The sequence below is a fragment of the Leuciscus leuciscus genome (assembly GCF_965113295.1).
Source record: "Leuciscus leuciscus genome assembly, chromosome: 21".
Lineage (NCBI taxonomy): Eukaryota > Metazoa > Chordata > Actinopteri > Cypriniformes > Leuciscidae > Leuciscus > Leuciscus leuciscus.
In genome coordinates this window covers 14,869,627-14,896,373 of record NC_138745.1, presented here as the reverse complement: position 1 = coordinate 14,896,373, position 26,747 = coordinate 14,869,627, and the positions used below count along the sequence as shown (strand labels likewise).

General features: G+C 41.8%; 1 protein-coding gene across 5 annotated transcripts in view; it reads right to left on the bottom strand.

Moving 5' to 3' along the window:
• plxdc1 (plexin domain containing 1) overlaps nucleotides 1-26,747 on the bottom strand; it is a 551,383-nt gene that overhangs the window by 198,963 nt on the left and 325,673 nt on the right. For all 5 annotated transcript variants that reach the window (XM_082152791.1, XM_082152793.1, XM_082152794.1 and 2 more), the window contains 5 exons: nucleotides 2,661-2,779; nucleotides 2,338-2,437; nucleotides 2,145-2,240; nucleotides 1,965-2,046; nucleotides 1,799-1,859 (listed from right to left, as the gene is read on the bottom strand). In XM_082152791.1, coding sequence (XP_082008917.1) covers nucleotides 1,799-1,859; nucleotides 1,965-2,046; nucleotides 2,145-2,240; nucleotides 2,338-2,437; nucleotides 2,661-2,779 — 458 coding nt within the window. The remainder of the gene's footprint in view (nucleotides 1-1,798; nucleotides 1,860-1,964; nucleotides 2,047-2,144; nucleotides 2,241-2,337; nucleotides 2,438-2,660; nucleotides 2,780-26,747) is intronic.

Genomic DNA, 26,747 nt, shown 5'->3' with positions numbered 1-26,747 from the left:
GCCACTCCCATGTTAATAAAAAGGACCATACAGCAAACAGAGACAGAACAAGGTTAAAGTAAAGAAATGATAAAAAGGAGATATACAATTATGGATCTGTCAAATGATGCAAATTATGTTCAGAACAGCATTCCACATGAATTCAAGATAAAGGAAAGGATAAAATAAAATAATAGCAGAAGTACATACAATATACACAAGAACAGCAACCATAAACCAAAAATATGAACAAATTATATAAAATAATAATAAAAAAAGTATGATAGTAAAATAAATCAGTAGTACAACACCAAAATTAAATAGACATTCACAAGACGTTAAAAGCACAAGAGTACAAATTGGTTTTCAAAAGACTTTTAAACTCAGACTCGGAGGAGGAGGGGTGTGGGGGCGGGAATGATCATGAATAATGCTGTGATTGAGACCTGAGAAGACAATGACCCGCATAATGAGCCTTTCTGTCAGGTATGTCACTGAGAGGGAACTAAAGAATGTGAGGACAAATATATATATATATACATATATATATACAGTATATATATATTGGTTCAAGGTTAGACTTGGAAACATCTTTACATTTTTTTTTTGTCTTTTTCCACCAATTTCGCATACAAATTGTATAATATCCAAGGTAAACATTTCTAGTAATTGTGCAGTTAATTCTCATACTGTATTTTCAGACAGTTTTGGTATATTTTTCCTGTTGTAAGTGGACAAAAGTACACATTTAACAGTTTATTTTTTTCATATTTCTTATGTCTGTATGACAATAAATGACGGAGTATTTTAATGTGAAGAAAATCCATTAAAACGCGCCGGCGCTTTTGTCGACCCCAGAGGATTAATCAATGTTTAAAAATAAGTCATGTGGCTACACCCCAGTTTTATTCTTTTGAATGTCTGGTTCTTAGTGTCACTGCAACCATCACTACTGTCACTGCTAAGTAAAACAATGTCTTCTTATCTGAATTTGCTGATTTGTTGTCCTTGTTCCTTGAGTTTGACAGAACTCTTATGCTTAGGGACTTTAATATCCATGTTGACAAAAAAAAAGACTCTAATGACAAACGACTTCCTGTCTTTATTGGACTGTTCTGATCTGAAACAGCTTGTGGACTTAAAGGGTTAGTTCACCAAAAAAAGAAAATTCTGTCAGTAATTATTCACCCTCATGTTGTTCCAACCCTGTAAGACTTTCATTCTTCTTCGGAACACAAATTAAGATATTTTTTATTAAATCTGAGAGCTGAGTTATCAAAAGCTTTTAAATAGAACAAGCAGTTCTCGAATAACACATCAATGAAATTGTAGGCATGATAACCAAGCTGATTCTGAGGCTGTAAGTCTGCAACACTTTGGCACATTGCCACCAAACTTTGTATGTGTAATTGCCTCCTAACCCTGACCACACTATAATAATTTGATAACAGTGCCACCAGTTGGTCAAAGGGGATAAGCAAGTTAATCATATTATAAATAATTGTATTTGTGATATTTCTTACATTTTGACAAAAATAATTAAAAACTGTCTTTAATTACACATTATTGCACTTTTTCTCATTGGTCCTTTTTGTGCTTGGCCCATGATAATTTCTGCTTGCAGCTATATTTGTTATTGCTATTTTGTACTGATGTATTTTGTATTACATTTTTATCTTATAGAAAATCCCTTTAAATTAAATGTTCACTATCCTGAACTAGCACAACATTCAAATTATGTTTCTACCCCTGTGGATTGACTAAAATTACAAAATCTTTATTTTACAGCAGTGTATATTTGGTGACGTATTGTCTGTACCTCCTCAGAGCAACTGTAATCCAGCCATTCTTGCCTGTATCGGTCTAGTCCATCTGAACATCTGAGAGATTATAAACACATACATTTAGCTGTCAGGAAAGGCAGCAAAGCCTCGCTTGAATTAATGCAGATAAACATATCGGACACTCAGATCTAATGCTGTTACCTTTGTAGACTATTGCACCACCCACAGCCTGATGTTAGGTTTGACTGGAGACATTGTTCGCAGGAAGTGTGCTGGAGGCAGGCTAGAAACAGATATGCCAACAGAAAGGTTTCATTAGGTTTCAAGGTGTGCAATTGTGATTGATGAAGAGGAAAGATAAGCAGTGATAGGTTTACTCACTTGGTAAGGGGCTGAACTTAAATGCTGAGTTATTGACAATATTTGTTGTGTCAATCTCTACCCGATGATATTCATAAATAGTCCGTCGTTTAGCATCTATTGATTATACAACAATAAAGTATGACCAATAAAGTCAAAATGATAACAGTGTAAATGTACCATAAATTTAATTCAGTAACAGTTTTACACTGACCTGGAGACGGTGAAGAAGACAGAATGGCCATGAAGGCATCAGACAGTCCCACTTTCACTGGATGCTCAGTGGAGTTGATTTTCTCCACAGGCAAAGGAACCTGTTATGAAAAGCCAAAAGAAGGAAACTGGACACAGTCAAAACCATGTTTTTTCTTCTTTTGTAAATTTGATATGCAGAAGTAATGATCTGTGAACACATTATTTTACACTGCTTTGATGAGAATAATTTTGAGTGGTAATGAAATTCTCACTGTTGGCTTTATGTGTGTTTAGTTTATCTTGGTTGAACTGAGCCAAATAAAACCTCTGAGGCTGACTCACGTCTTTGTAGCTGAAGACAATGGTCCCATTACCATAGAGAACAGTCTGGAAGGTGAAAGCTCCTTCAGTTTCTCGATCCTTTAGCCTCACTTTGTCCCACTGTACCACAAATATGTCACCTGGGGCATCAAAGTCAGGTTAAATTTCCACTGAAGGCTGCTTGAAATTTTTTAATACAGATTAAAATATGTATTTCACTAATGATAAGAAAGCACATACTGTACTTGTTTTTAGAATTTAATCAGACAGAATTGGGATATATGCTACCATTCAAAAGTATGGAGTAAAAAAAGTGAAAAAAGTCTGTTATGCTCACCAAGGCTACACTTATTTTTTTTAAATACAGTAAAAACAGAAATATTATTAATATTATAATATATAATATTATTGCACTTTAAAATAGCTGTTTTCTATTTGGAAATATGTAAAAAAAAAAAAGGTAATTCCTGTGATGTGTAGCTTTTTTAATGGAATGAATCATGCCAAAGAGTTGAAAACAATCAGAACCCCCAACAGACACCAGCATTTTGGAAAGATAAAACGAAAGGGCTACTGCAGGAACAGAGATAGAAATCACTGCTGCGGCAGTGAAGGGATGCTTTTGTGTTCTTTAAGATGCAATAACTTTACCAATTGGCGTTTGGCTCTATTATTTAGAAGGTGGGACTTATTCCAACATGTTGCCTTTTGCAATTTCAACCATTAATAAGTAATATAAGTGCACCATCTTTGTATATCTAAAGGAATCATGGCCACCTGTTTGATCAGTCAAAAAGGGGTGTGATATAAGGCTTTGAATCTTAGCTTTACAATGAATATAGGGAATATGACCAACTCTTAACAACAGCTTTTAAAATTGCTGACATAGAAATGCTCTATTTTCATGGGATGAAAAAAGACCACTTTCAAGTAAAGACCACTTTACTTGAAAATGTGATCTGTAAAAGCATCATGCTCAACAGATAGTCTTGTGTTACGTATCCCAGACAGCAACAGTGTCGCCCAGATCAAGCCCACATCTGTTACGCGTGGAATCCACATGTACTAGATGTGGCCCGGATCTGGGCCGACACTATGTTGCTGTCTGGGATAATTGAGAATATCTTAACTAGCAGAAAAGAACAAGCATATTTGTTTTAATTAAGAGATCAAACTACACCAAGTTTTTGTAAGAAACAGTATTGTAAACAGTATACACATTAGGTCACGGTTTAGTTCGGAAGTTCACGGTCCATAAGGTCTATATAATTATACGTTTAAGTAATACACTTAGGCATTCAATATTTAAAAAATAATTGGGGGAAATCGCTCGGAAGACTGACTGAAAGCGTAAGGAGTGACGGATAAATCAGTTTGCAAATCGAGGAAAAGAGGCCAGTTTGCAAATCGAGGAAAAGAGGGTAGCTGGATTTTTGCCCGTCTTCGTGGAAAATGGATGTTTGTGGCGGCAAGAGCGTTGCTCCAATTAGTTGACTGAATGGAAGCGGTTGAGCAGGGGTGCGTGGACTAGCTAAGGGTGGGAGGAGCGAATTTGCTGGAGGACGACAGGCTCGATTTCCCTTGTTATGTGCAGAAGGGAACCGGAGTTAGAGGATCCTGGAAATTACTTGAAAACGGTAGAGTATTCTGCGGAACACTCTTCGTTGGAGGTAAAGTTGCTGCTGGAGCTAATTGAGTTGGGACATGGTTCAAAGGATGGGCCGGGAGAGGATCCTCTCAAACCTACATTTGGATCTGCATTAGAGTTTTGACACTCTCCTCAAGCTTTAAAGGAATTCTTTAAGGAAGGGATGACTTCCTGCCACAATGTGAGCTAACATCACAAAAGAGACTAAAACCTCTCATATACATAAACAATGACATTTTCTTCAGTATATGTGGATTAAACTTCAAATGCTTGTATCCAAGCTTATGAATAAATCACCTTATTCCAAACCCTGCCATGTTTGCTATCAAAATTACCCTCTTCTAATTTTGTAAATAACGTTGCATATGTACATTACCATAATTTGCATCCCACTCTTTTCCCTATACTTCGGGTTCATGCTGCACAATACTCCAGACTATCATAAACATACAAATGAGATGTTGAATGAGACAAAGGAAAGATTTCTTGCTCAAAATTACCACCTCCGCATGGGCCAGTCCACTGTCAATAGGTGTGATTAAGATAATCCCTGTGTGGGATTAAAGGACCACAATTCAAACACACCCTCACTCAGCCATTTTGATTCAGACCTATAGCAGCTCCAATTAGCTAATTTTGTCATACCCTACAGACCAAGCGTGCTGCACAAGTCCTGAAAAGTGAAGCCAACGTGTCTTGATCGCCCCCCAGGTGGTTGGTCCCAGTATAGGTCATAAACCCCACCCTCCCCATGAAGTCTAATGGGACGCAATGGAAACTAAACAATCAAATTACACTTCAAATAATTTTTTTCCAAAGATGTTTTCTGTCATTTTAGATAGTTTTTATCACACTGATGTAAGTTTAGGTGTTCGTTTTTTAAAATAAGTTTGGTCTTAGTTAGTTATTTGATGCTATAAAAACAGGAATGTGATGTCATGATTGACAGCTATGATTGACAGCTGTGATTGGCACCAACAGACTTTTTGGGGGGATTTTCGGGAGGAGATTGGAGCTTCAACTTAATTTTTGTACATGTCCATAACTGTTTATTTCACACTGACACAATGAGTTGCTCTGCAGTAAACAGTTTCTGTGAGAGTGTTGGCGGGAACTTGATATCGCGACTCCCCTTCACGCTCACTACTGCACAGACTTGGGTCTCGGTGAATTGGGCCTTATTTCAAAGGGGTTAAGTATTATTAAGTATTATATATAAATAAGGTGATTTTAAGTTCCCTTTCGAAAGGGAAGTCGTACTGCGTCGATGACGCTTTGGGGAACGCCTCCGCGTGAACCTGTGTCTGAAATACTTATCCAATCAAAGCAATCGTATCGACCAGCGACAGCCTATGACATTACTACTAGAGCAACACGGAAGTATATAAGGGGCGCCTAGACAACATGTCATCCTCTTTTCATCTTCAGATTTGCTACATGCTTTTGTACTGTTGGTACTGCATACAGTAGGAAGTTGAAAGGACTTTATTTTTCTTGACCAGGAGTGAACGTTAACATTAGTGAACATTAGTCATGTTAATTCTACTACATGTAATTCAGAAAGCTGATCTAAATATTTATAAATAATTATAACTAGTTAGGACTAAATATATATTCAAAGGTGACTTGAATTGACTAGTGTTGCTTTCGTCAACGAAAATTATGACGAAATATTGTCGTCAACGAACCGTTATCACCTGACGAAAACGAGACGAGACGAGACGTAAATGCTGGTCATGTGACGATGACTAAAATACATGTATAATGCAATATCGTTGACGAATAAGAACGAGACTAAATGTGGTTTACAAAATAAAAACTATGCTAAAATGTCTCTTCATTTTCGTTGACCAAAACGAGACGAGACGAAATGTTATAACGTCACGACGAATGAGAGAGTTGTGCGTGAACCCAATATCTTTGTCGGCTTTAAATTCTGGTTTGCGATCTGGTCACCCGATTATCAGCGAATTTAACAATATTACTCCATTAGTTATTCTATTAAAATGTCTCATTGATATATTTGACACATTCATAATCATTACTTTTGCCGGTTCTTTGTGACAGCTGTATGTTATTGGCAGCGTCATCCTCCGGTTACATGAACGCGTCACCACATCAGCACCAGAACATGGAGATTTTATTTTAGAGAATAATCGCACAACCTATTCGATATTCTATAATTAAATAAACTAATCGAATATCCAAAATTCGTGACTCATCCCTGCATGGAATCTCTTGTTTCTTTTCCCAAATCTTCACTCACGTCTCACCCATTTTCTAAAGGGATTATAAACGTTTCTTCATTGGTTCGCTTTTAATTAGGCCTATTATATTCGTATTCTTTACTGTGGTAAAGTAGAAAAACGCTGTAGGACAGATAAGCCTATACATTTGTACTTGCATGTCAAATTCTTTTTAACACCGTTTGTGCTTGTTATTAGACATGGTAAGGCGCGTCAAGTTTAGTTATAAAGCGCGTTTCACACGCGCGGGTGATTTTTAGTTTCACTTTCTCTGGCAGCGCAATCTCAAACATAGCCTAAATATTTCGCCCTTGTGGAGGATAAAATTCGCTCTTCAGACCATTTACATCAAGTAGAAAACACGAAGATATCATAAAGAGATCGATGGTCTCTCTCCTGCTCGTGTCCCACATCCCTCTCAAAGCGCAGAGTGGTAGGCTATATCACGCGTCTTTGTGTGGGGAGTTTTTTTATTATTTTTTTTATTTTTTTTTTAAATAACCCCCCAACCACCGCCGGTAGTTGGTCCATTACCGCGGTGGTAAAAAAAAAAAACTGCCACCGTCACAGCCCTAAATATACTAAATATAATAAGATAACCTTGTTTGAAATTCTATATTGACTGGGTTAAATAGAATTGCATTACTAAAAAGAGACTAAAATACAATTTTAATTGACTAAAACTAGACTAAAATGTCATCAGTTTTCGTCGACTAAAACTAGACTAAAATGTCATCAGTTTTCGTTGACTAAAACTAGACAAAAATGTCATCAGTTTTCGTCGACTAAAACTTGACTAGACTAAAAAGAGTATGAACGTGACTAAAACTAATAAAAACTAAAACGACAGCTTGACACAAAGACTAGACTAAAACTAAAATGAAAACAGGCCGCCAAAAACAACACTAGAATTGACTTAGTGCTATGGGAACACGTCTTCGTGTGACCATCTGTCAATTATGTGTATAAACACACCAAAGAATTTGGCCTTGTACTTGATGGCATCTGACAGTGACGTCACTGGAGTGCATGCTCGTCAGAGGCTATAATTAGATGTGCTGCAGGTGCACCCTCAGGTATCACTTTGTTTGAAGAGTTGTACAGGCACATCCTCAGTGAGGCCTCTCGAAGTGCAGAATCTCGTTCCCGCTTTTTCAGGGAACAGGGTTACAATCAGGTAACCCGAGATGTTCCCTTTCAAAAGCTACTCTCAATGCTGCCCTTAGTGCTAGGGGAACGAGAATACCAACACTGCCGCACTGGGTACCCCTCACGGTTATGTATTCTGTGCTCACAAGCACTAGAGAGGTCTCAGACATGAGTCTGGGAATGTTGACTCAAAGACATGTGAACCCAGGGTCACATTAACATCCAAACTATAAAATCTGATGAATGTGTGTGGAGAGGACCACCCTGCTGCCTCACAAACTAAACTTATTTGGATGCAACTAGCTTAGTGAACTCGGTACATTGTTCAGTTCCGGCTGTAGAGCCCACGCAGCAGGGCAACTGGGTGACGGTGAGATGCTGAAGTCGAGGGACAAAACACTGCTCTTCCGTTCTGATTGCAACATCAAACAGGTTCTCTGCTGAGCTGCTTAGTAGACAGTGCTCACTCAATGGCTGGCTGGCTGAGTGGTGTCTGCAAAATAATATAGAATTTATAGACAATTGGAAAAGTTTTTGGGGCAGACCTGACCTGTATACAGGCCACCAGGGCACCATAAAGATTTTATAAAAGAATTTGCGGACTTTCTATCAGAATTAATATTGACTGCAGATATAGTCCTAATTGTTGGTGATTTTAATATACATGTAGATAACGAAAAAGATGCATTGGGATTGGCATTTAAAGACACTCTGAACTCTATTGGGAGTTAGACAACATGTGTTAGGACCTACTCATTGTCGTAATCATACTCTAGATCTAATTTAATCACATGGAAAAAATGTTGATGCCATTGAAATTCTGCAGCAGTGCGATGGCATCTCAGATAATTATCTAGTCTTGTGTACACTTCATTCAGCCAAGGCTGCAAAATCGACTCTGTGTTACAAATATGTTAGCGCTATCACTTCTGCCACTAAAGATTGCTTTATTAATAACATTCCTGATCAGTTTCATCTCCTCAGCATCCTAGATAGTTTAGAAGAACTCGATATTGCGACAGAAACGTTTGACTCTCTCTTTTCCAGCACGTTGGTAATAACTCAGATTTAATTGTGTACTTCCTCAGAATGTAGGCAGCCAATTTTTAGAAACACCTCCCATCAATTCAAGTTAGGTTTGTAGTTATCCTAGGGTTATGTTGGTAACAGTCCATGTTTATTTATTATTATCTTGAAATTAAGACGGTAGTTTCCAATAAATTACCTTGTCTTACATAGTTGTTGTTCATTGCTACACCCATTTATAGAGGGTTTATCAAATAATTTACCTTACACTTACCTGGCAACTACCCCGCAGGAACAGTTTTCCCTAATGTCATGGCACATCTTAAATACTGGGTATGTTCTTGCAGATGTTTTTACAATTTACTCAGTAAGTAAAGTGCAACTGTACTGTAAAATGAGACCTTGTTTATTTCCATGGTATTACCGGAATTGTACCATATAACCTGATCATTCCCTTTTCCATATAGTCACAATTTTTTACCTCGTATGTCCTGCAACGTTACCAAGGAAAACATGACAATTTACTCGGTAAGTAAAGTGTAACTGTACTGTAAAATGAAGCCTTGTTTATTTCCATGGTATTACCGGAATTGTACCATATAACTTGATCATTCCCTTTTCCATAGTCACAATTTTTTACCTCGTATGTCCTGCAACGTTACCAAGGAAAACATGACAATTTACTCAGTACGTAATAGTGAAACTGTACTGTAAAAGGAAGCCTTTTTATTTCCATGGAATTACTGGGATCTTACCCTATAGTCTGTAATAGCTACGTAACAGTTTTCCCTAATGTCATGGCACATCTTAAATACTGGGTATGTTCTTGCAGATGTTTTTACAATTTACTCAGTAAGTAAAGTGCAACTGTGGTGAAATTAGATCTCGTGTTTGAGTTAAAACCGAATTATTGTTAAGCATAGCAAGAATCATAGCAAAAAGGTTAACAAATAAGAGTTAGCCTATACCCACCAATTAATATTGCCCCTTCATTCATGACATGGATAACGTTACCGTAATCATACAGAGAAAACATAGTTGCATACCTTTATCTTTCGATCGTTTCTAAATTGGGCACCTGATGGCTTTGACCTTTCTTGTCCATCTCTTATTTGGCACTCGACATCGACAATCAACAGATTTCCCCTGATCCCCCCCATACCAACTGTCACTCACGACATTTTTTACAGTCTATGGTCACGACCAGAAGTCAAGACTAAACCAATTCACCTTGGTGGTGGTGACCAAGAAGTAATCGTTTTGTATTACCTATTTTTATTAGCCATTCAGAAAATTCTGAAAAACAAAAATGTGCAGGATATATAGAGGCCTGTATTTAATAATAATTCGATACATTTAGGCTATATAGCGCTTTTTCTGAGACCTCAAAGCGCTTTACATAGAAGGGGGGAATCTCCTCAACCCAAATGGAACGGGAACGGGAATATTTATAATATTATGAATGAAATGTGCGTTATTTGGAAGAAAGTCGAGGTGTGACTGACTAACTATATGGATTTTATTAACAATATAGCATTAAAAGAATCCTACTCCTACCCCTAAACCTACCCATAACAATTTCTTAAAACTACATAGGCTAAAATTATGAAGAAAAAACAACATACGTGTAATCATGTTCCACAAGAAACAATTCCTCCTTTGAATATATTTAAAAATTTACTGCAGTATACAATTAATGAATCATGTTGCTGTTTTACTTAATTTATTGATTTATGATGAATATTGTGCTTTGACTGTCTAGAATGTCTTATATGTGTTATATGTTTGTCTGTGACTTGTAGTATGGCCATCTTGGCCAGGACTCCCTGGAGGAAGAGATTTATTTTAATCTCAATGGGACCTTCCTGGAAAAATAAAGGATAATAAATAAATAAATAAATCACAATAATTTATTGAAAATGTCAAAACCGGTACTAAAAGTCGTTCACATGACGATGTGTTGCAGTCACAGTCCACTCTTTCAGTATATAATAGTTTTGAATGAGGTACAGAGCAGAATTTAAGTTATTAATCCATGAAAATGTTAATCCGGCTTCGCTCTGTGTGAAGGCGCGCGCGCTTCTCCATTTCAAATTAAGTTTACCGACTGAAATACGGCATGTCGCAATCTGTGACGAACATAGACGAACAAGGCGAGAGCCAATGAGCGTTTGATATCACTGCCGTAAAACATGTCGTAACGCTTCTTGAGGGCGCAATTTTTGAATTTGAATTCATCACGAGCGCGGGATTTGACAGTTACGGACTGCGCTGCTGTGATAGCCTGTGAATTGTGAAATGGAGATGAAGAAGATCACTCACTGGATAAAGGGCTGAATTTGGATCTCTTTCTTGCAAACGTATGGATTCTAAAGATTTGGATTAACGTTATATCAAGTATAATAAAATTGATGTATTTTGTGAATTTATGTTGGGTTTTGGTGTATTATTGTTCTATTGGAGAAAACGCATTTTGTGTCTCACTGCAAATAAACTAAATATTAAAATGGTTAAACGATTAAATAAGGTATTTTTAAGGTTTTAAAGTGTATTCTTGTTTAACTGCATGAAAACGTAATTGATAAGACATTTGAATGCAATAGAGTCGATTTTAATATGCATAAATAAGAATACGTAACGTTACAGTTGTTCATACGTAAATAATTTACGTTTTTGTGCTGTTAAAGGAGTCATGAACTCAATTGTTTTATTATTTTATAATGTTGCCTGGGGTGCCCTTATAATGTTAGTATGATTTTTACATCAAAAAATGTCATAATTTATAAATAAAAGCCATTTTTCCAAGCCTGATTTCAGCCTCAGATTTGAACGCTCTGTTTTAAGGGGCGTGTCTGCTGTGAGACTGCAGTGCAAACGCCCACTGCTGTGATTGGCTGACATGCTTGCATATGAAATAGCTAGTAGTATTACATGAACTCTGTCGAAAACTTTTACTACGTTTTTACTATTACAGCTATCGAGATTAACAAATCGTGAAAAGTATCGTTTAAAGCATTATATTTAAATCTATTCCATCACATGAAAGGTTGCAGCATGATGAGCACTGACTGAGCAGATGACAGACAGTCTGTTGATCGCGTGAATAAAGATCTTATCATTGCAACGCAATTTTTGTAAAATGTTTAGCACAGACACCTAAGCCAGTGGGAAGGGTTGTAGGAACCGCGTCATTAAAAATGAATTTAATCCACTGGTCCCTGATAGCTTTGTCCGTTCTTGGGAGAGAAAAAACATTTCCATGTTGATTCTGGCAGTCAACAACAGAGCAACTCACGTGTGCACCACGTTTCTGCATCGTACACGGTCGAGTGCGTAATTCGAATCGGAATTCATGGCGGCGCTCGACTGAATATGAGGGGGAGAGGGGCAGGGCGGGCTTCCTGCAGCATAGGTCTGCGGTGTCCATATATATGGTATATCCTGCGCCGACTTGACGTCAAATCGGCGCAGAAATTAACATCACGTATTTGAGTGCGCGTGCACGTGGGCTGGTTGACGAACCCAGGGGTAAACAAACGCTTCACTTTTAAATATCGGCTTTCCGGCCAGTGTATAATCGTTAGGCAATCATAACATAAATTTTTTCTCATGGAAAAGTGAAAATTACAGGTCATGACTCCTTTAATATGTAGACATTTTACGTTTTAGTGCTGTAAATACGTCAGTATTATACGTTTATGTGTGTATAAAACGTAAGTAAATGTACGTATGGTAGAATTAGCCTACACTTTACGTAAAAATACACACATTCTCATGAGATCACGTTGAACATTCTCAGTAAGTAAAGTGAAACTGTACTGTAAAAGGAAGCATTTTTATTTCCATGGAATTACTGGGATCTTAGTCTGTAATAGCTACAGTTACGTAGATATTACAGACTATAGGGTAAGATCCCAGTAATTCCATGGAAATAAAAAGGCTTCCTTTTACAGTACAGTTTCACTATTACGTACTGAGTAAATTGTCATGTTTTCCTTGGTAACGTTGCAGGACATACGAGGCAAAAAATTGTGACTATGGAAAAGGGAATGATCAGGATATATGGTACAATTCCGGTAATACCATGGAAATAAACAAGGCTTCATTTTACAGTACAGTTACACTTTACTTACCGAGTAAATTGTCATGTTTTCCTTGGTAACGTTGCAGGACATACGAGGTAAAAAATTGTGACTATATGGAAAAGGGAATGATCAGGATATTATGGTACAATTCCGGTAATACCATGGAAATAAACAAGGTCTCATTTTACAGTACAGTTGCACTTTACTTACTGAGTAAATTGTAAAAACATCTGCAAGAACATACCCAGTATTTAAGATGTGCCATGACATTAGGGAAAACTGTTCCTGCGGGGTAGTTACCAGGTAAGTGTAAGGTAAATTATTTGATAAACCCTCTATAAATGGGTGTAGCAATGAACAACAACTATGTAAGACAAGGTAATTCATTGGAAACTACCGTCTTAATTTCAAGATAATAATAAATAAACATGGACTGTTACCAACATAACCCTAGGATAACTACAAACCTAACTTGAATTGATGGGTAATACTGGAGGTGTTTCTAAAAGTTGGCTGCCTACATTCTGAGGAAGTACACAATTAAATCTGAGTTATTACCAACCTAAACGGGTAACAAGTACACAGTACTTTGTTGTGTTGATATTTAACAGTGGTGTTTTTTTTCCCCTTGTAGTTTCTCTGTAATTGCATACTAATCACCTTAAGTAATTACACACTAAAATACTATAATTTACCATATGCTTACCAGGTAAATACTTAGTAATTAATTTGTAGTTTCTCTGCATTTACATACTTGTTACCTGTGGTAATTACCAATAACCAACTATAACTTACCATATATTTACCCGGTAAATGCCTAATTAGTTTGTAGTTTCTCTGCATTTACATACTTGTTACCTGTGGTAATTACCAATAACCAACTATAACTTACAATATATTTACCAGGTAAATACCTAGTAATTAGGGGAAGTGTTACCAAAGGTAAAAGGAAGGGTTACCAAAGATGGTAGAAAATAGTCCAATGCTGTGGTACAACGAACACACTCAAGCCCTTAAGAGAGCAGCCGGAAAAATGGAGCGCAACTGGAAGAAAACAAAACTAGAGTTTTTTTCCACAGTTCATGGAAAGAGAGCACGATTCTGTACAGAGATGCCTTAAAAGCTGCTAGATCTGCTTATTTTTCAACCCTATTAGAAGAAAGTAAACAAAACCCTGAGTATTTATTTGAAACAGTGGCTAAATTAACGAAAAATAAATCTTCAACCTCAGACGTTTCCAAGCAGCACAGCAGTAATGACTTTATGAACTACTTTACTAACAAGATCGATAATATCAGGGAGGACATTATAACTATGCAACCGTCTACAACAGTGTGGTATCAGACAGTGCATTGTAGACTCCTTGAGGAAAAATTTGATTCATTTATTGCTATGGAGAGGAAAAATTGACTAAACTCGTTAAATCATCTAAATCAACAACATGTATGTTCTCTTACGAGAGGTCTCTCGTACTGCTTAAGATATCTTACGCTAGGGGAAAATCCTTTTTCCGCGAGATATTGAAGCCAAAAATTATCCTTAATTTTGTAATAATGCAAAACGCGTTGCGGCAGCATGCAGACATAGGCGAGACAGCTCGCGCGCCTATTGGCTGCTCTGCGGCAACTGCAGCAGCCTATCGAGCGAGGCCTGGCGTGACGCCAGACCCAATCAGGGCACTTCGCGCCCGCTGCGTCACGTCCCGCCGAAATGGGCGTGGTCTAGGCCTATAAATACCGCTCGCAGGCAGCTATTATCTGATTTTTCATCCTTCAAGCGAAGCACACGCATCGCTGGAGCCGGAGAAGAAGCCGCGCCGTCTGAGAGAGAGCACCTTCAGCGGGACGAGTCACTGAAGTCGCTGGCCGCGCCGCCTTCCTGCCTTCCTGCTGCGCTTTCCGGCGCTTATATCCTTTCCTAATTACACTGTACTTTTGTGTGTGTGTGTCGCCGCCGCGACACACATTCTAAAAGAGCTAGCGTCTTTTTAAAGATGCCTTCCTGCGGCTCGTGCAGAGCCACACTCAGCGACGGGGACCGCCACGTGGTTTGCGTTTCCTGCCTGGGTGAGGAACATGCAGTTCTCGCGCTCGCTGACGGCGGCTGCCCTCACTGCGAGCTGATGGCAATGGCGACTCTGAGGACTCGCCTAGCCTTCTTCACCGAGACTGCTCCCCCGCCCGCCGCGGCGTCGCGCCGTAAAAAGCGCCGTGCCCAGCGGGCCCCGGAACCCTCCCTCAGCCGCCAAAGCTCGCCGGTTCGCCCGCTTGCTTCCCCGGCTTCGTCAGCCTCGCTTCCTGACGGACAGCGGCCGCCGTCTGCCGCCGCTTCCGTTGACATCGTGGATGAGGAAGCCCTGCTGGGAGAGGATGATTCCTGCTCTATCCTGGCGTCAGGCAGTGAGGATTGGGCGGGCTCTGAGGACCCCGCGCCCCCTGCCCGCACGTCGTCAGGCAAGAGAGCGTCCATCGAGACGGAGCTCATGCGAGTACTCGCACAGGCCGCGGCGAGCCTCGGCCTCGAGTGGTCTTCGCCTGAGCAGCCCGCTCACAACCGGCTGGATGGATTTTTCCTGCCTGGGGAGCGCGCTTCGCCTGCGTCCAGACCGGCGCCTTTTCTTCCTGAGTTAAGTCCTCAGTTAAGGCGTTCGCCAAGTCCTGGAACGCCCCCTATTCGGCTAGAGTGCGTCCTGCTGTTTCTTTGGCATTCTCCGCTGTTGACGATCCCAAGAACAAAGGATACCTTTCGCTGCCGCCGGTCGAAGAGGCGATAGTGGCCCACTTATGCCCGCCCTCCGCTGGACGGCGTGCTAAGTCGGCCCTACCCTCTAAAGCTTGCCGCACGACGTCAAGCCTGCTCCGCCGCGCTTTCTCCGCCGCCGGGCAAGCTGCGTCAGCGCTGCACACCATGGCAACGCTTCAGATCTTCCAGGCCGATCTCCTCCGTAAGCTGGATGAGGAAGGACCTGACGCGATCTGCGTGCCGGACTTAAGGAGTGCCACGGACCTCGCTCTCCGTGCTACTAAGTCTGCAGCGCAAGCCATTGGACGGAATATGGCCTCTCTCACCGTGACTGAGAGACATCTTTGGCTGACGCTCTCGGAAATGGCCGAGTCTGAGCGCACCGCGTTCCTCGACGCCCCGCTTTCCGCCACAGGCCTCTTTGGATCCTCCGTCAAGGATTTCGCGGAGAGATTCGCAGAGGTACAGAAAGCGTCACAGGCTATGAAGCACTTCCTCCCGAAGCGCTCCAGCTCTGCAGCAGGCCGTGCGAAACCGTCTGCTCAGAGCTCACAGCCACAGCCACCGTCCACTGCCTCCACTTCACAGCGCCGCCAGGCCCGAAGCGCGAGACCGCGCTCCCGCTCATCCGGTCGCCGCCCCGCTGTACGTGGCTCGCGACCTAAGATTACGGTGAAGCCCGAGGCCCCGAAGTCGTCCTAGCACAGCTAGGAAAACGACGGTGTTTAAGTCCAGCTGCGGCCAGACTCACACCAAAGCTATTCGCTCGTCCAGTTCCAGCAAATGTGACTGTTCCAGTGTTTTCTGCAGCCAACAAGTCGGTTCTGTCACCCGCTTGCCTGCACACAAATGCCGTTTTCACGGCTACCCAGATAAATCCCCAAAAGAGTGTATTTTCTGGTGTCCCGGCCACGGCCGATGGTGTTTCATGTGTAGTAAGAATGCCCACTGCCCAGTGCCCATCCCTACACACAAGCACGGTGCTCGGCAGTGATCAAAAAGGATTTAAACAGTGAATTTTGAATCTCTTCTTGTAAACTCAGAGATGTGGATTCAGACGGCAATTAAATTAGCACACGACCTGTTTGTCAAAAAACAGTAGGTACTAATTTGGCCAGGGATTTTTACGCGGGTTGGGTGAAAAAAACACTGATATTATGGATTTGGACGGCACTAAAATCACCGACTTACCCCTGTAAATGTTTAAAATACCGGACATGCCAATGAGAAACAATATTAGCGTCCAAATAGAACTTAACTGACAGTAGCCTATGCTTTCACTGGCCTTTAAAAGCGCTCTTTTATTAAATTAATTATATAATATATAATAATAATATAATTAAAATTCTAACAACAATCAGTGTGATTGACAATTTTATTCTTTGCATGAAAACACTTGAATTAGCCTAAATGAACTGTCTGTGTGTATTAAAACTTCAGAATTATTTTCATATAGACCTGCAACAGTGATAAGGTAAAGCTAAGAGTGGTCCAGACCAACCTTACGAAAGTGTGACTTACAGAAGATATACTTAGCCTACGAACGTGTCGGGAATCGTGCCATAACGTTAAGAGAGAGGTTAAGGAATAGGTTAAAGGAACACTCCACCGTTTTTTGAAAAAGGGCTTATTCACCTTCTTTCCTACATTTAGATAGGTGGGCAAATGCATTTTTGTCTCAGTGCATGCATTGTTTTAGTTTGACAGGGTTGGCGCTAGCTTAGCTTAGCATAATGAATGGAATCCTTTGGTGCCAGCTAGCATGTCCTGAGTAAAAGTGATATATATAAAAAAAAAACCCCCCACCTAATTACTTCTTGTGGCCTGCGTATTCACAAGTACAAATAGCGATGCAGATTAACACTAGGCGATTTCCTATGCAGATTTTGACTTGGGACTATATTAGGGGGAAGCACAGGCGAAGCACTGCTACTTGGGCGCAGAGATATCACGCCCAAGTAGCAGTGCTTCGCCTGTGCTTCCCCCTAATATAGTCCTTAATATATAAGTCAATATCTGCCTAGGAAATCGCCTAGTGTTAATCTGCATCGCTATTTGTGCTTGTTGTGAATACACAGGCCACAAGAAGTAATTAGGTAGGGTTTTTTATTTATTTTTATATAACTTTTATTCAGGACATGCTAGCTGGCAACAAAGGATTCCATTCATTATGCTAAGCTAAGCTCACACCGACCCTGTCAAACTAAAACAATGCATGCACTGAGACAAAAATGCATTTGCCCACCTATCTAAATGTGGGAAAGAAGGTGAATAAGCTTTATTTTAAAAAACGGTGGAGTGTTCCTTTAAGAACTACTTAGCGATAAGAACGTTTTGGGAAACCGGGCCCTGACTGTTATCAGTTTGTAGCAGTAACTGAAGAGATGTCTCATCGATCACAAGTTCAGTAAGGCTCAGTACTAGGACCGTTGCTGTTCACTCCGTACATGCTACCCTTAGGAGATATCATTAGAAAGCATGGCATTAGTTTTCACTGTTATGTTGATGATACTCAGGTCTATATTTCTTCATGCCCTGACGAAACTTACCAATTCACAAAATTAACGGAATATAAAAAATTGGATGACAAGTAATTTCCTAATACTTAATTCGGAAAAAAACGAGGTTCTAATTATTGGACAAAAAACGTCCTCAAGTAATAACCTAGAATATTGTCTAACACTTGATGGCTGCTCTGTCAAGTCTTCGTCGTTGGTTAGGAACCTGGGTGTGCTCTTTGATACCAATCTTTCATTTGAAAGTCACGTGTCTAGTATCTGTAAAACTGCATTTTTCCATCTTAAAAATATATAGAAATTACGTCATATGCTCTCATTGACAAATGCAGAACAATTAGTCCATGCGTTCATGACATCAAGGCTAGATTATTGTAATGCTAATATGGGTGGTTGCCCTGCATGCTTAATAAACATATTACAGCTGGTCCAAAATGCAGCAGCTAGAGTTCTTACCAGAACCAGGAAGTATGACCATATTAGCCCAGTTCTGTCAACACTGCATTGGCTCCCTATTAAACATTGTATACATTTTAAAATATTGCTGATTACTTACAAAGCACTAAATGGTTTAGCTCCGCAGTACTTGAGCGAGCATTATAGTCCTTCACGTCTATTGCGATCTCAAAATTCCGTCCATTTGAGAATACCTAGAATATCAAAATCGACTGCTAGCGGTATATCCTTTACCTATTTAGCACCAAAACTTTGGAACAGTCTTCCTAACATTGTCCGGGAAGCAGACACACTCTGTCAGTTCAAAGCTAGACTAAAAACACATCTCTTTGACCTAACATACACATAACACATTATAGACTTTTATAATTCAATGTTAGGCAGCCGGAACCGGGAACACTTCCCATAAATCCAGATGTACTCGTTACATCATAAGAAGAATGGTCTCTATGCTAATATTAGTCTCTCTGTTTATCCCGAGGTTTACCGCAGTCCGCCGGATCCAGGCTGTATCCAGATCTGATGAAGGACCTGCGCCTGGACGCGATGACAGCGCAGTCCTGAAATGTCAACTAGGCTCTTCCCTGTGAAGGCCTCCCTCCCCTCCCTTTACCTATCTACAGATAAAGTGTTGTCGGGATAATTCCGGTTCGCTTGGCTAGGTGGAAGCGCAAAAAAATCTGTATTATAAATTTTAAGGCCAGACAAGTAGTATGTTGAGGGTTGATTTGTAGGGAAGGACTACACGCCTGCGCACATATATAGACTGAACTCGTAATGTGCATGTGCACGCCATCGGTGTTCTCACTGGTTTGCGTTTTTTAAGTTTGCGCAGAAAGAACTTAAGAGTTTTCTGTTAAAACGGTGTCCTGTTAGCGGCCCGTAAGTTAATAACTAATGATCGTTGCGACGGAAGTGAATCAATCAAACTAACTTTAGCTGGACAATAACTTTATTCTAGAGCTGCTATAAAGCCAAAACAATCTCTGTTACTTGAATTTCCTATTATCAATGTAAAGCTGCTTTGGAACAATCTACATTGTTAAAAGCGCTATATAAATGAAGATGACTTGACTTGACTTATTTAGAGACACCATTGTTAGTTCCCAGCATGCTTTGCACATGGCTGGAAAAGGAGAGGAAATATTGAAATTAAGAGTTATTTTATGTGTTTTTGAGTAAAGGGAAACATCTGTTAATGTTTAATGTTCAGTTATGTTTGATATATATTTGTACCCTTATGAAAATGAACCATGGTTTTACCACAGCATTTGCAGTAAAACCATAGTAGCTAACAAAATTAACCATGGTTTTACTACAAGGACCATGGTTCCCTTCCGAGGGAACTCGCGCTTCATCGATGACGCTTTAGGAACGCCCCCTGCGTGATTGTGTCTGAAGCACGTATGTCAACTAGTCCAATGGCGAGAGTGAGCGTCATGGATGGATGACGTCACAACCAGGAAAGGATAAAGGCACATCCGGTCTGACCGGCATTATCTTCTGTGCCTCAGCAATTGCTAAAGAGATGTTTAAATTGTGTCCTTCTCCCTGGCCACGCTATTTAAAGGGATGGTTCGGAGTAAAATCAACCTAGGGTCCTTTGCACCATGACCTTGAACCAAACACCCCCCCAGAAGCCTTTTTTTTCACTTGGTCGAACATTATTAAAGTTAGAGCTTATTTAGAGATATCTGCCGAATGGCTTAGTGCAGGCGCTAATGGAACCTAGGTTGTATCTCGTAAATTACCACAGTAATAATGCCCAGAATTGTACCAAACTTCTACAGTAGTACAAATAGGTTCTGTACTCATAAAAGAGGCATTGGAAAGTTTGTAAGTACATCAGGAGTTTCTTAAAACACTTGCCTGATGGCTAATGCTACTGCTAACCCGGTCGTCAAGGTCACTTCAGTGATTTGGGAAAAGCACGTAAAAGTCCTGGCAGAAAGCCAGTATATCCAAAATGTTGGGTTTTTTTTGAAGTGTTGACAACTTAGTGTTAACTAATAATTGTTGCAAACTGGTACTACCAACAAAATATTAGTGCATTCCTGGAACTGGGCGTCGTTACACTATCCTTATGCATCGCTTTCTGCCAGGACTTTTACGTGCTTTTCCCAAATCACTGAAGTGACCTCGACGACCGGGTTAGCGGTAGCATTAGCCATCAGACAAGTGTCATTTAAATAAACTCCTGATATACTTACAAACTTTCCAGTGCCTCGTTTTATGAGTACAGAACCCATCTGATCTACTGTAGAAGTTTGGTACCATTCCGGGCATTATAAGTGGGGTAATTTACGAGATACAACCTAGGTTCCTGCACTATCCATTCGGCTGATATCTCTAAATAAGCTCTAACTTTAATAATGTTCGACCAAGGGAAAAAAGGCTTCTGGGGGGGTGTTTAGCTCAAGGTCATGGTGCAAAGGACCCTAGGTTGGTTTTACTCCGAACTATCCCTTTAACGGGTGGGGATACACACGATTTATGTGTCTTGTGTTTGGGAGTGGAGCATGCTATGTCAGCCTTCGAGGGGGCTGACTGTGAACATTGTGAGAGGCTTCCGCTTCGCACGCTCCGCTCTCGCCTGTCACTTTTTGAGGAAAGTGGCCAGGCTCGCGATCCTCAGGGATCCGGACCCGCTGCTGCTAAGGCAGCACGGAGAAGGCATTCCTGGGGATCACAAATGGATCTCTCTGCGGGGTTAGAGACGGGCTCCGCCCTTTCTCTTCCTTTACCCGAGGGATCCAGTGCTCTCTCGCCGGTGTCAGAAGCCCGCCCAGCGGCTTCTTCCGCCCAGCAAGATAGCCCAATGCTTCAGTACTCTAGTTCTGAGGAACTAGATGTATTGAGTATTGATGATGAACAGAATAAGGGGGAAGAGGATTTGCCACCTCTTTCCCCAACATATGAGGAGCTGGTGGAGGTGGTAACTCGTGCCATGGCAAAATTAAATATTGAGTGGCTGGCCGAGAAAAGAGGTGCTCGTCCTAAAAGTAAACTAGACGAGCGCTTCCTATCATCTAATTTATCACCTTAAATTTGTTCCCGATCTGCACAGCGAGCTGTCTAGATCGTGGAATAAGCCATATTCATCCCGTCTTTTTAGCCCCCAAGTCCATGTGTATACCGATATTAGGGGGCTGAAAGAATATGGCTATGGGGCGATGCCCAGGGCTGAACAGACGTTAGCTAGCTATCTGTCCCCTGGTTCACCATAGTCCCTGAAGCCCCCAGTGCTACCCACTAAACCACTCAAAACAACATCTAATTTAGTGGGTAAAGCATATACAGCAGCAGGTCAGACCGGAGCATGTCTCCACACAATGGCATTGTAACAGGCATATCAGGCTGATCTGCTGGGCAGATTTGGATAAGAGCAAGGGAGTTGGACCTGACGAAGTGCGAACTGCTTCGGGCTACAGATGTCTCTCAGGGCCACCAAAGAGACTGCCAGAGCAATAGGGCGGCCTATGCCAGCCCTGGTGGCCACTGAGAGGCATCTTTGGCTGAATCTAGCTGAAATCAAGGACAAAGACAGAGCTTTTTTATTAGATGCCCCGATTACGCCTTCTGATCTCTTCGGGCACTCAGTGAATACGGTCATCGAGAGGTTCCAGGAGGCCAAAAAGCAATCTGAGGCATTTAAAAAATATCTCCCTCACCGCACCCAACTCCCTGGGGCTGCTGGGTGTGAGCAGCCCCAGCCGTCCAGCTCCTCGTATAAAGCGCAACAAAAAGAGAGTGTTACATCCCGTGCTCCTCCTCAAAAATCATGGGGGCCGGGCCGAAACTCTCAGCCGAAGCTTTCAAAGCAGAAGCCGGATCTGAGGACCGTTCTTCAAGCTAAGAAGGCTTCGGCTCAGAAAAGGTCCTGACGCCACCGTGTCAGACCGCTGAGGGCAGCCCCAACCGGGGTGGAGTGATGTACACCTCAGTACACGGTGCCCGTTCCATCTCGGTGCCCTCAGGGGGCTGTTCTGCCAACCCCGCCACTCTCGGTGCCTCGGGGCGCAGCGGTCTCCAGCGAGCACATGGCTCAGTGTCAACTCAACACTGCGTCAAACTCGCACCCTCTGAGGGGGGTTCAAAAACAGTCAGTTTGGTTGGTTCCTGCCAGTATGCTTCAGGCCACCGAAGTGGCTGTTCCAGTTATACCAGAGGCCAGTCTCGAGAGGCTGGTACCCTTAGTAGATTATCTGACAGAATGAAAGAATCTGCCAAACATATCTCAATGGGTCCTGCAGATAGAAGAAAGAGGATACAGAATTCAGTTTGGTTCTCGTCCACCAAGCTACAACAGGGTGTTGCTCACGCTATTGCATTCTGAGCAGGCTCTGGTAATGGAGCAAGAGGTGAAAGCTCTGTTAGTGAAGGAGGCCATAGAGCAGGTGTACTCACTCGACAGAGAATCAGGTTTTTACAGCCGCTACTTCATTGTTCCAAAAAAGGAAGGGGGGTTGCGTCCTATACTAGATCTTCATCAGTTGAATCGTACAGTCAAGAAACTCAAGTTCAAGATGCTGACACTCAAACAGATCGTGACTCCATGTCTCCATCCTCCCTCAGCACAGGAACTTCCTGAGGTTTTCTTTTGGGGGCAAAGAATACCAATATCGGGTACTTCCATTCGGTCTAGCTCTATCACCCCGCACGTTCACGAAGTGCGTAGATGCAGCTTTGGTCCCGCTCAGGCTGCAGGGCATGTGCATTCTGAATTACATCGACGACTGGCTGAATTGAGCAGCATCAGAGCAGTTGGCGGTTCGGCATCAAGATGTCGTCCTCGCACACATGCAGAAATTGGGGTTGAGGCTTAATGCCAAGAAGAGTGTACTTTCTCCAGTACAGAGGACCACTTTTCTTGGTGTGGTCTGAGATTCAGTCACAATGCGAGCCGTCCTATCGCCCGCTCGTGTAGCTGCTATCCTCACAGCCACAAAAGAGCTAAAGCTAGGCCAGTCACGCACTGTAAAACAGTTCGAGAGACTGTTAGGCCTCATGGCAGCGGCGTCCAATGTGATACCCTTTGGCCTGCTGTACATGAGACCTTTGCAGTGGTGGCTCAGGACCAGGGGGTTCTCCCCGAGGGGAAACCCACTTCGTATGATCAAGATCACGCAGCGGTGTCTCCACGCCTTGATTATATAGAGGAAACCTTTGTTCCTATCCCAGGGTCCAGTGTTGGGAGCTCTTTGCCATCGAGTTGCGATCTCGACAGATGCTTTCCTCACTGGCTGGGGAGCGGTAATGTAAGGCCGCTTAGCTCAGGGTCTCTGGAGGAGTCATCATCTTTCGTGGCACATAAATTGCCTGGAGATGATGGCAGTCTTCAATGCATTGAGACATTTCCTCCCAGACCTGAGGGGCCATCATGTGCTTGTCCGGTCAGACAACACATCGGTGGTCTCTTACATAAATCACCAGGGGGGTCTGCAGTCAGGTCAAGTCAAGTCAAGTCATCTTCATTTATATAGCGCTTTTAACAATGTAGATTGTTCCAAAGCAGCTTTACATTGATAATAGTAAATTAAAGTAAAGTGTTTTGGCTTTATTAACCAGCTAAAGTTAGTTTGATTGATTCACTTCCGTCGCAACGATCATTAGTTATTAACTTAAGACACCGCTAACACTGCTAACACGACACTGTTTTAACAGAAAACTCTTAAGTTCTTTCTGCGCAAACTTCAAAAACGCAAACCAGTGAGAACGCCTATGACGTGCACATGCGTATTAAGTTCTTTCTGCGCAAACTTCAAAAGCGCGAATCAGTGAGAATGCAGATGGCGTGCACATGCGTATTACGAATTCAGTCTATAGGTATGCGCGTTTGAATATATGTGCGCAGGCGTGTAGTCCTTCCCTACAAATCAACCCTCAACATACTACTTGTCTGGCCTTAAAATTAATAATACAGAATTTTTATCGCTTCCACATAGCCATGCGAACCGGAATTATCCCGACAACGCTTTACCTGTAGATAGGTAAAGGGAGGGGAGGGAGGCCTTCACAGGGAAGAGCCTAGTTGACATTTCAGGACTGCGCTGTCGTCGCGTCCAGGCGCAGGTCCTTTATCAGATCTGGATACGGCCTGGATCCGGCGGACTGCGGTAAACCTCGGGATAAACAGAGAGACTAATATTAGCGTAGATGCCTTTCTTCTTATGATGTAACGAGTACATCAGGATTTATGGGAAGTGTTCCCGGTTTCGGCTGACCTAAACTATGCAGCCTAACATTGAATTATAAAAGTCTATAATGTGTTATGTGTATGCTAGGTCAAAGAGATGTGTTTTTAGTCTAGCTTTGAACTGACAGAGTGTGTCTGCTTCCCGGACAATGTTAGGAAGACTGTTCCAAAGTTTTGGTGCTAAATAGGAAAAGGATCTACCACCAGCAGTCGATTTTGATATTCTAGGTATTATCAACTGGCCGGAATTTTGAGATCGCAATAGACGTGAAGGACTATAATACGTTAAGAGCTCGCTCAAGTACTGCAGAGCTAAATCATTTAGTGCTTTGTAAGTAATCAGCAATATTTTAAAATGTATACAATGTTTAATAGGGAGCCAGTGCAGTGTTGACAGAACTGCAATATTTTAAAAAGGCAGTCCAATCCTAACAACCTGCGTACTTTTCCGGTGTTTTCTAGTACTATATTCTCTTTTCCTATTGGTCTCTGGAATTGCCAGTCCGCTGTAAACAAAGCTGATTTCATTACATCTATTTCTAGTCATTCGGGTCTCAGCCTATTGGCCCTGACTGAGACCTGGATCAGACCAGAGGACACTGCCACACCGGCTGCCCTCTCCACTAAATTCACTTTCTCACACACTCCTCGCCTGACTGGTAGGGGTGGTGGTACTGGTCTGCTCATCTCAAACGATTGGAAATTTGATCATTTACCACCTCTGTGAATCACATTCAATTACTATCACTAGCCCTATTAAAATCCATTTTGTAGTTGTATTCGGTTGTTAAGTCGTGACGTAACCACTCTCCGATAATACTCTTTCCGGGTCCAAAGTCCAGGTCCTCTCTACCTACCTACCGCTTTCGCTAGTGTTTTGGTTATTATTGAGTGTTTTTACAATGCCGCAGTGCTGTGTCCCGTGTCCCGAGCTAACTCACTTCAACCTCGTAAATCTTCTTTTTCATTGATGCCTGGACTCTACCCTTAATTATGCCACCTGAGTGATGAGCTACACTAACCACTCTGTTGGTGTTAAAGGAATTTAAACCCTTTTTGACCGCCAAGGGTGCCTCACTAAGAAGGACGTGGTCGTAAATAAATTTACAGGTTCCACCATTGTTATTTCTGGACGAGAGGAGCGCTCGGACCCGGAAAAGGCTAAACGTCACGCGTGACGTCAGACTTAACAATCGGATATCGTCCCCCAGGACAGCTTGGCAGTTTCTTGGAAGAGCTTGATGTGTTACTCTCATCCTTCCCTGAGGACGGTACTCCTCTCATAGTTCTTGGAGACTTCAACATCCACCTAGAAAAACCTCAGGCTGCTGATTTCCACACTCTGCTTGCCTCATTCGACCTCAAACGAGTATCTACTGCGGCTACTCACAAATCAGGTAATAAATTGGACCTTATTTACACACGCTACTGCTCCACTGACCATACACTGGTCACTCCTCTGCACACCTCAGATCACTTCCTCCTCACTCTCAACCTGCCTCAGAACACAACACGCACTCCTCCACAGGTCACCTTTCGGTGAAACCTACGCTCAACTCTCACCCTCTCGCCTATCCTCTCTGGTCTCATCCACACTTCCTCCACCTGATCAGCTTTCAACACTAGATACTAACAGTGCAACTGATAATCTTTTCTCCACTTTAACATCCTGCTTGGACAACTTCTGCCCCCTGTCCTCCAGGCCAGCCCGCGCCACACCCTCTGCCCCATGGTTATCTGATGTTCTCCGTGAACATCGTTCTAAACTCAGGGGTGCAGAGAGGAAGTGGCGCAAATCGAAAGATCCTACTGACCTTGGTCTTTATCAGTCCCTCCTCTCTTCCTTCTCTGCTAATATCTCTACTGCTAAAATTACTTACTATCACATCCTATTTTTGGAGCGCGATCGCGTTTGAATGTATCATATTTTGGAGCGCGATCCCGTTTGAATGTATCATATTTTGGAGCGCGATCGCGTTTGAATGTATCATATTTTGGAGCGCGATCGCGTTTGAATGTATCATATTTTGGAGCGCGCTGTGGG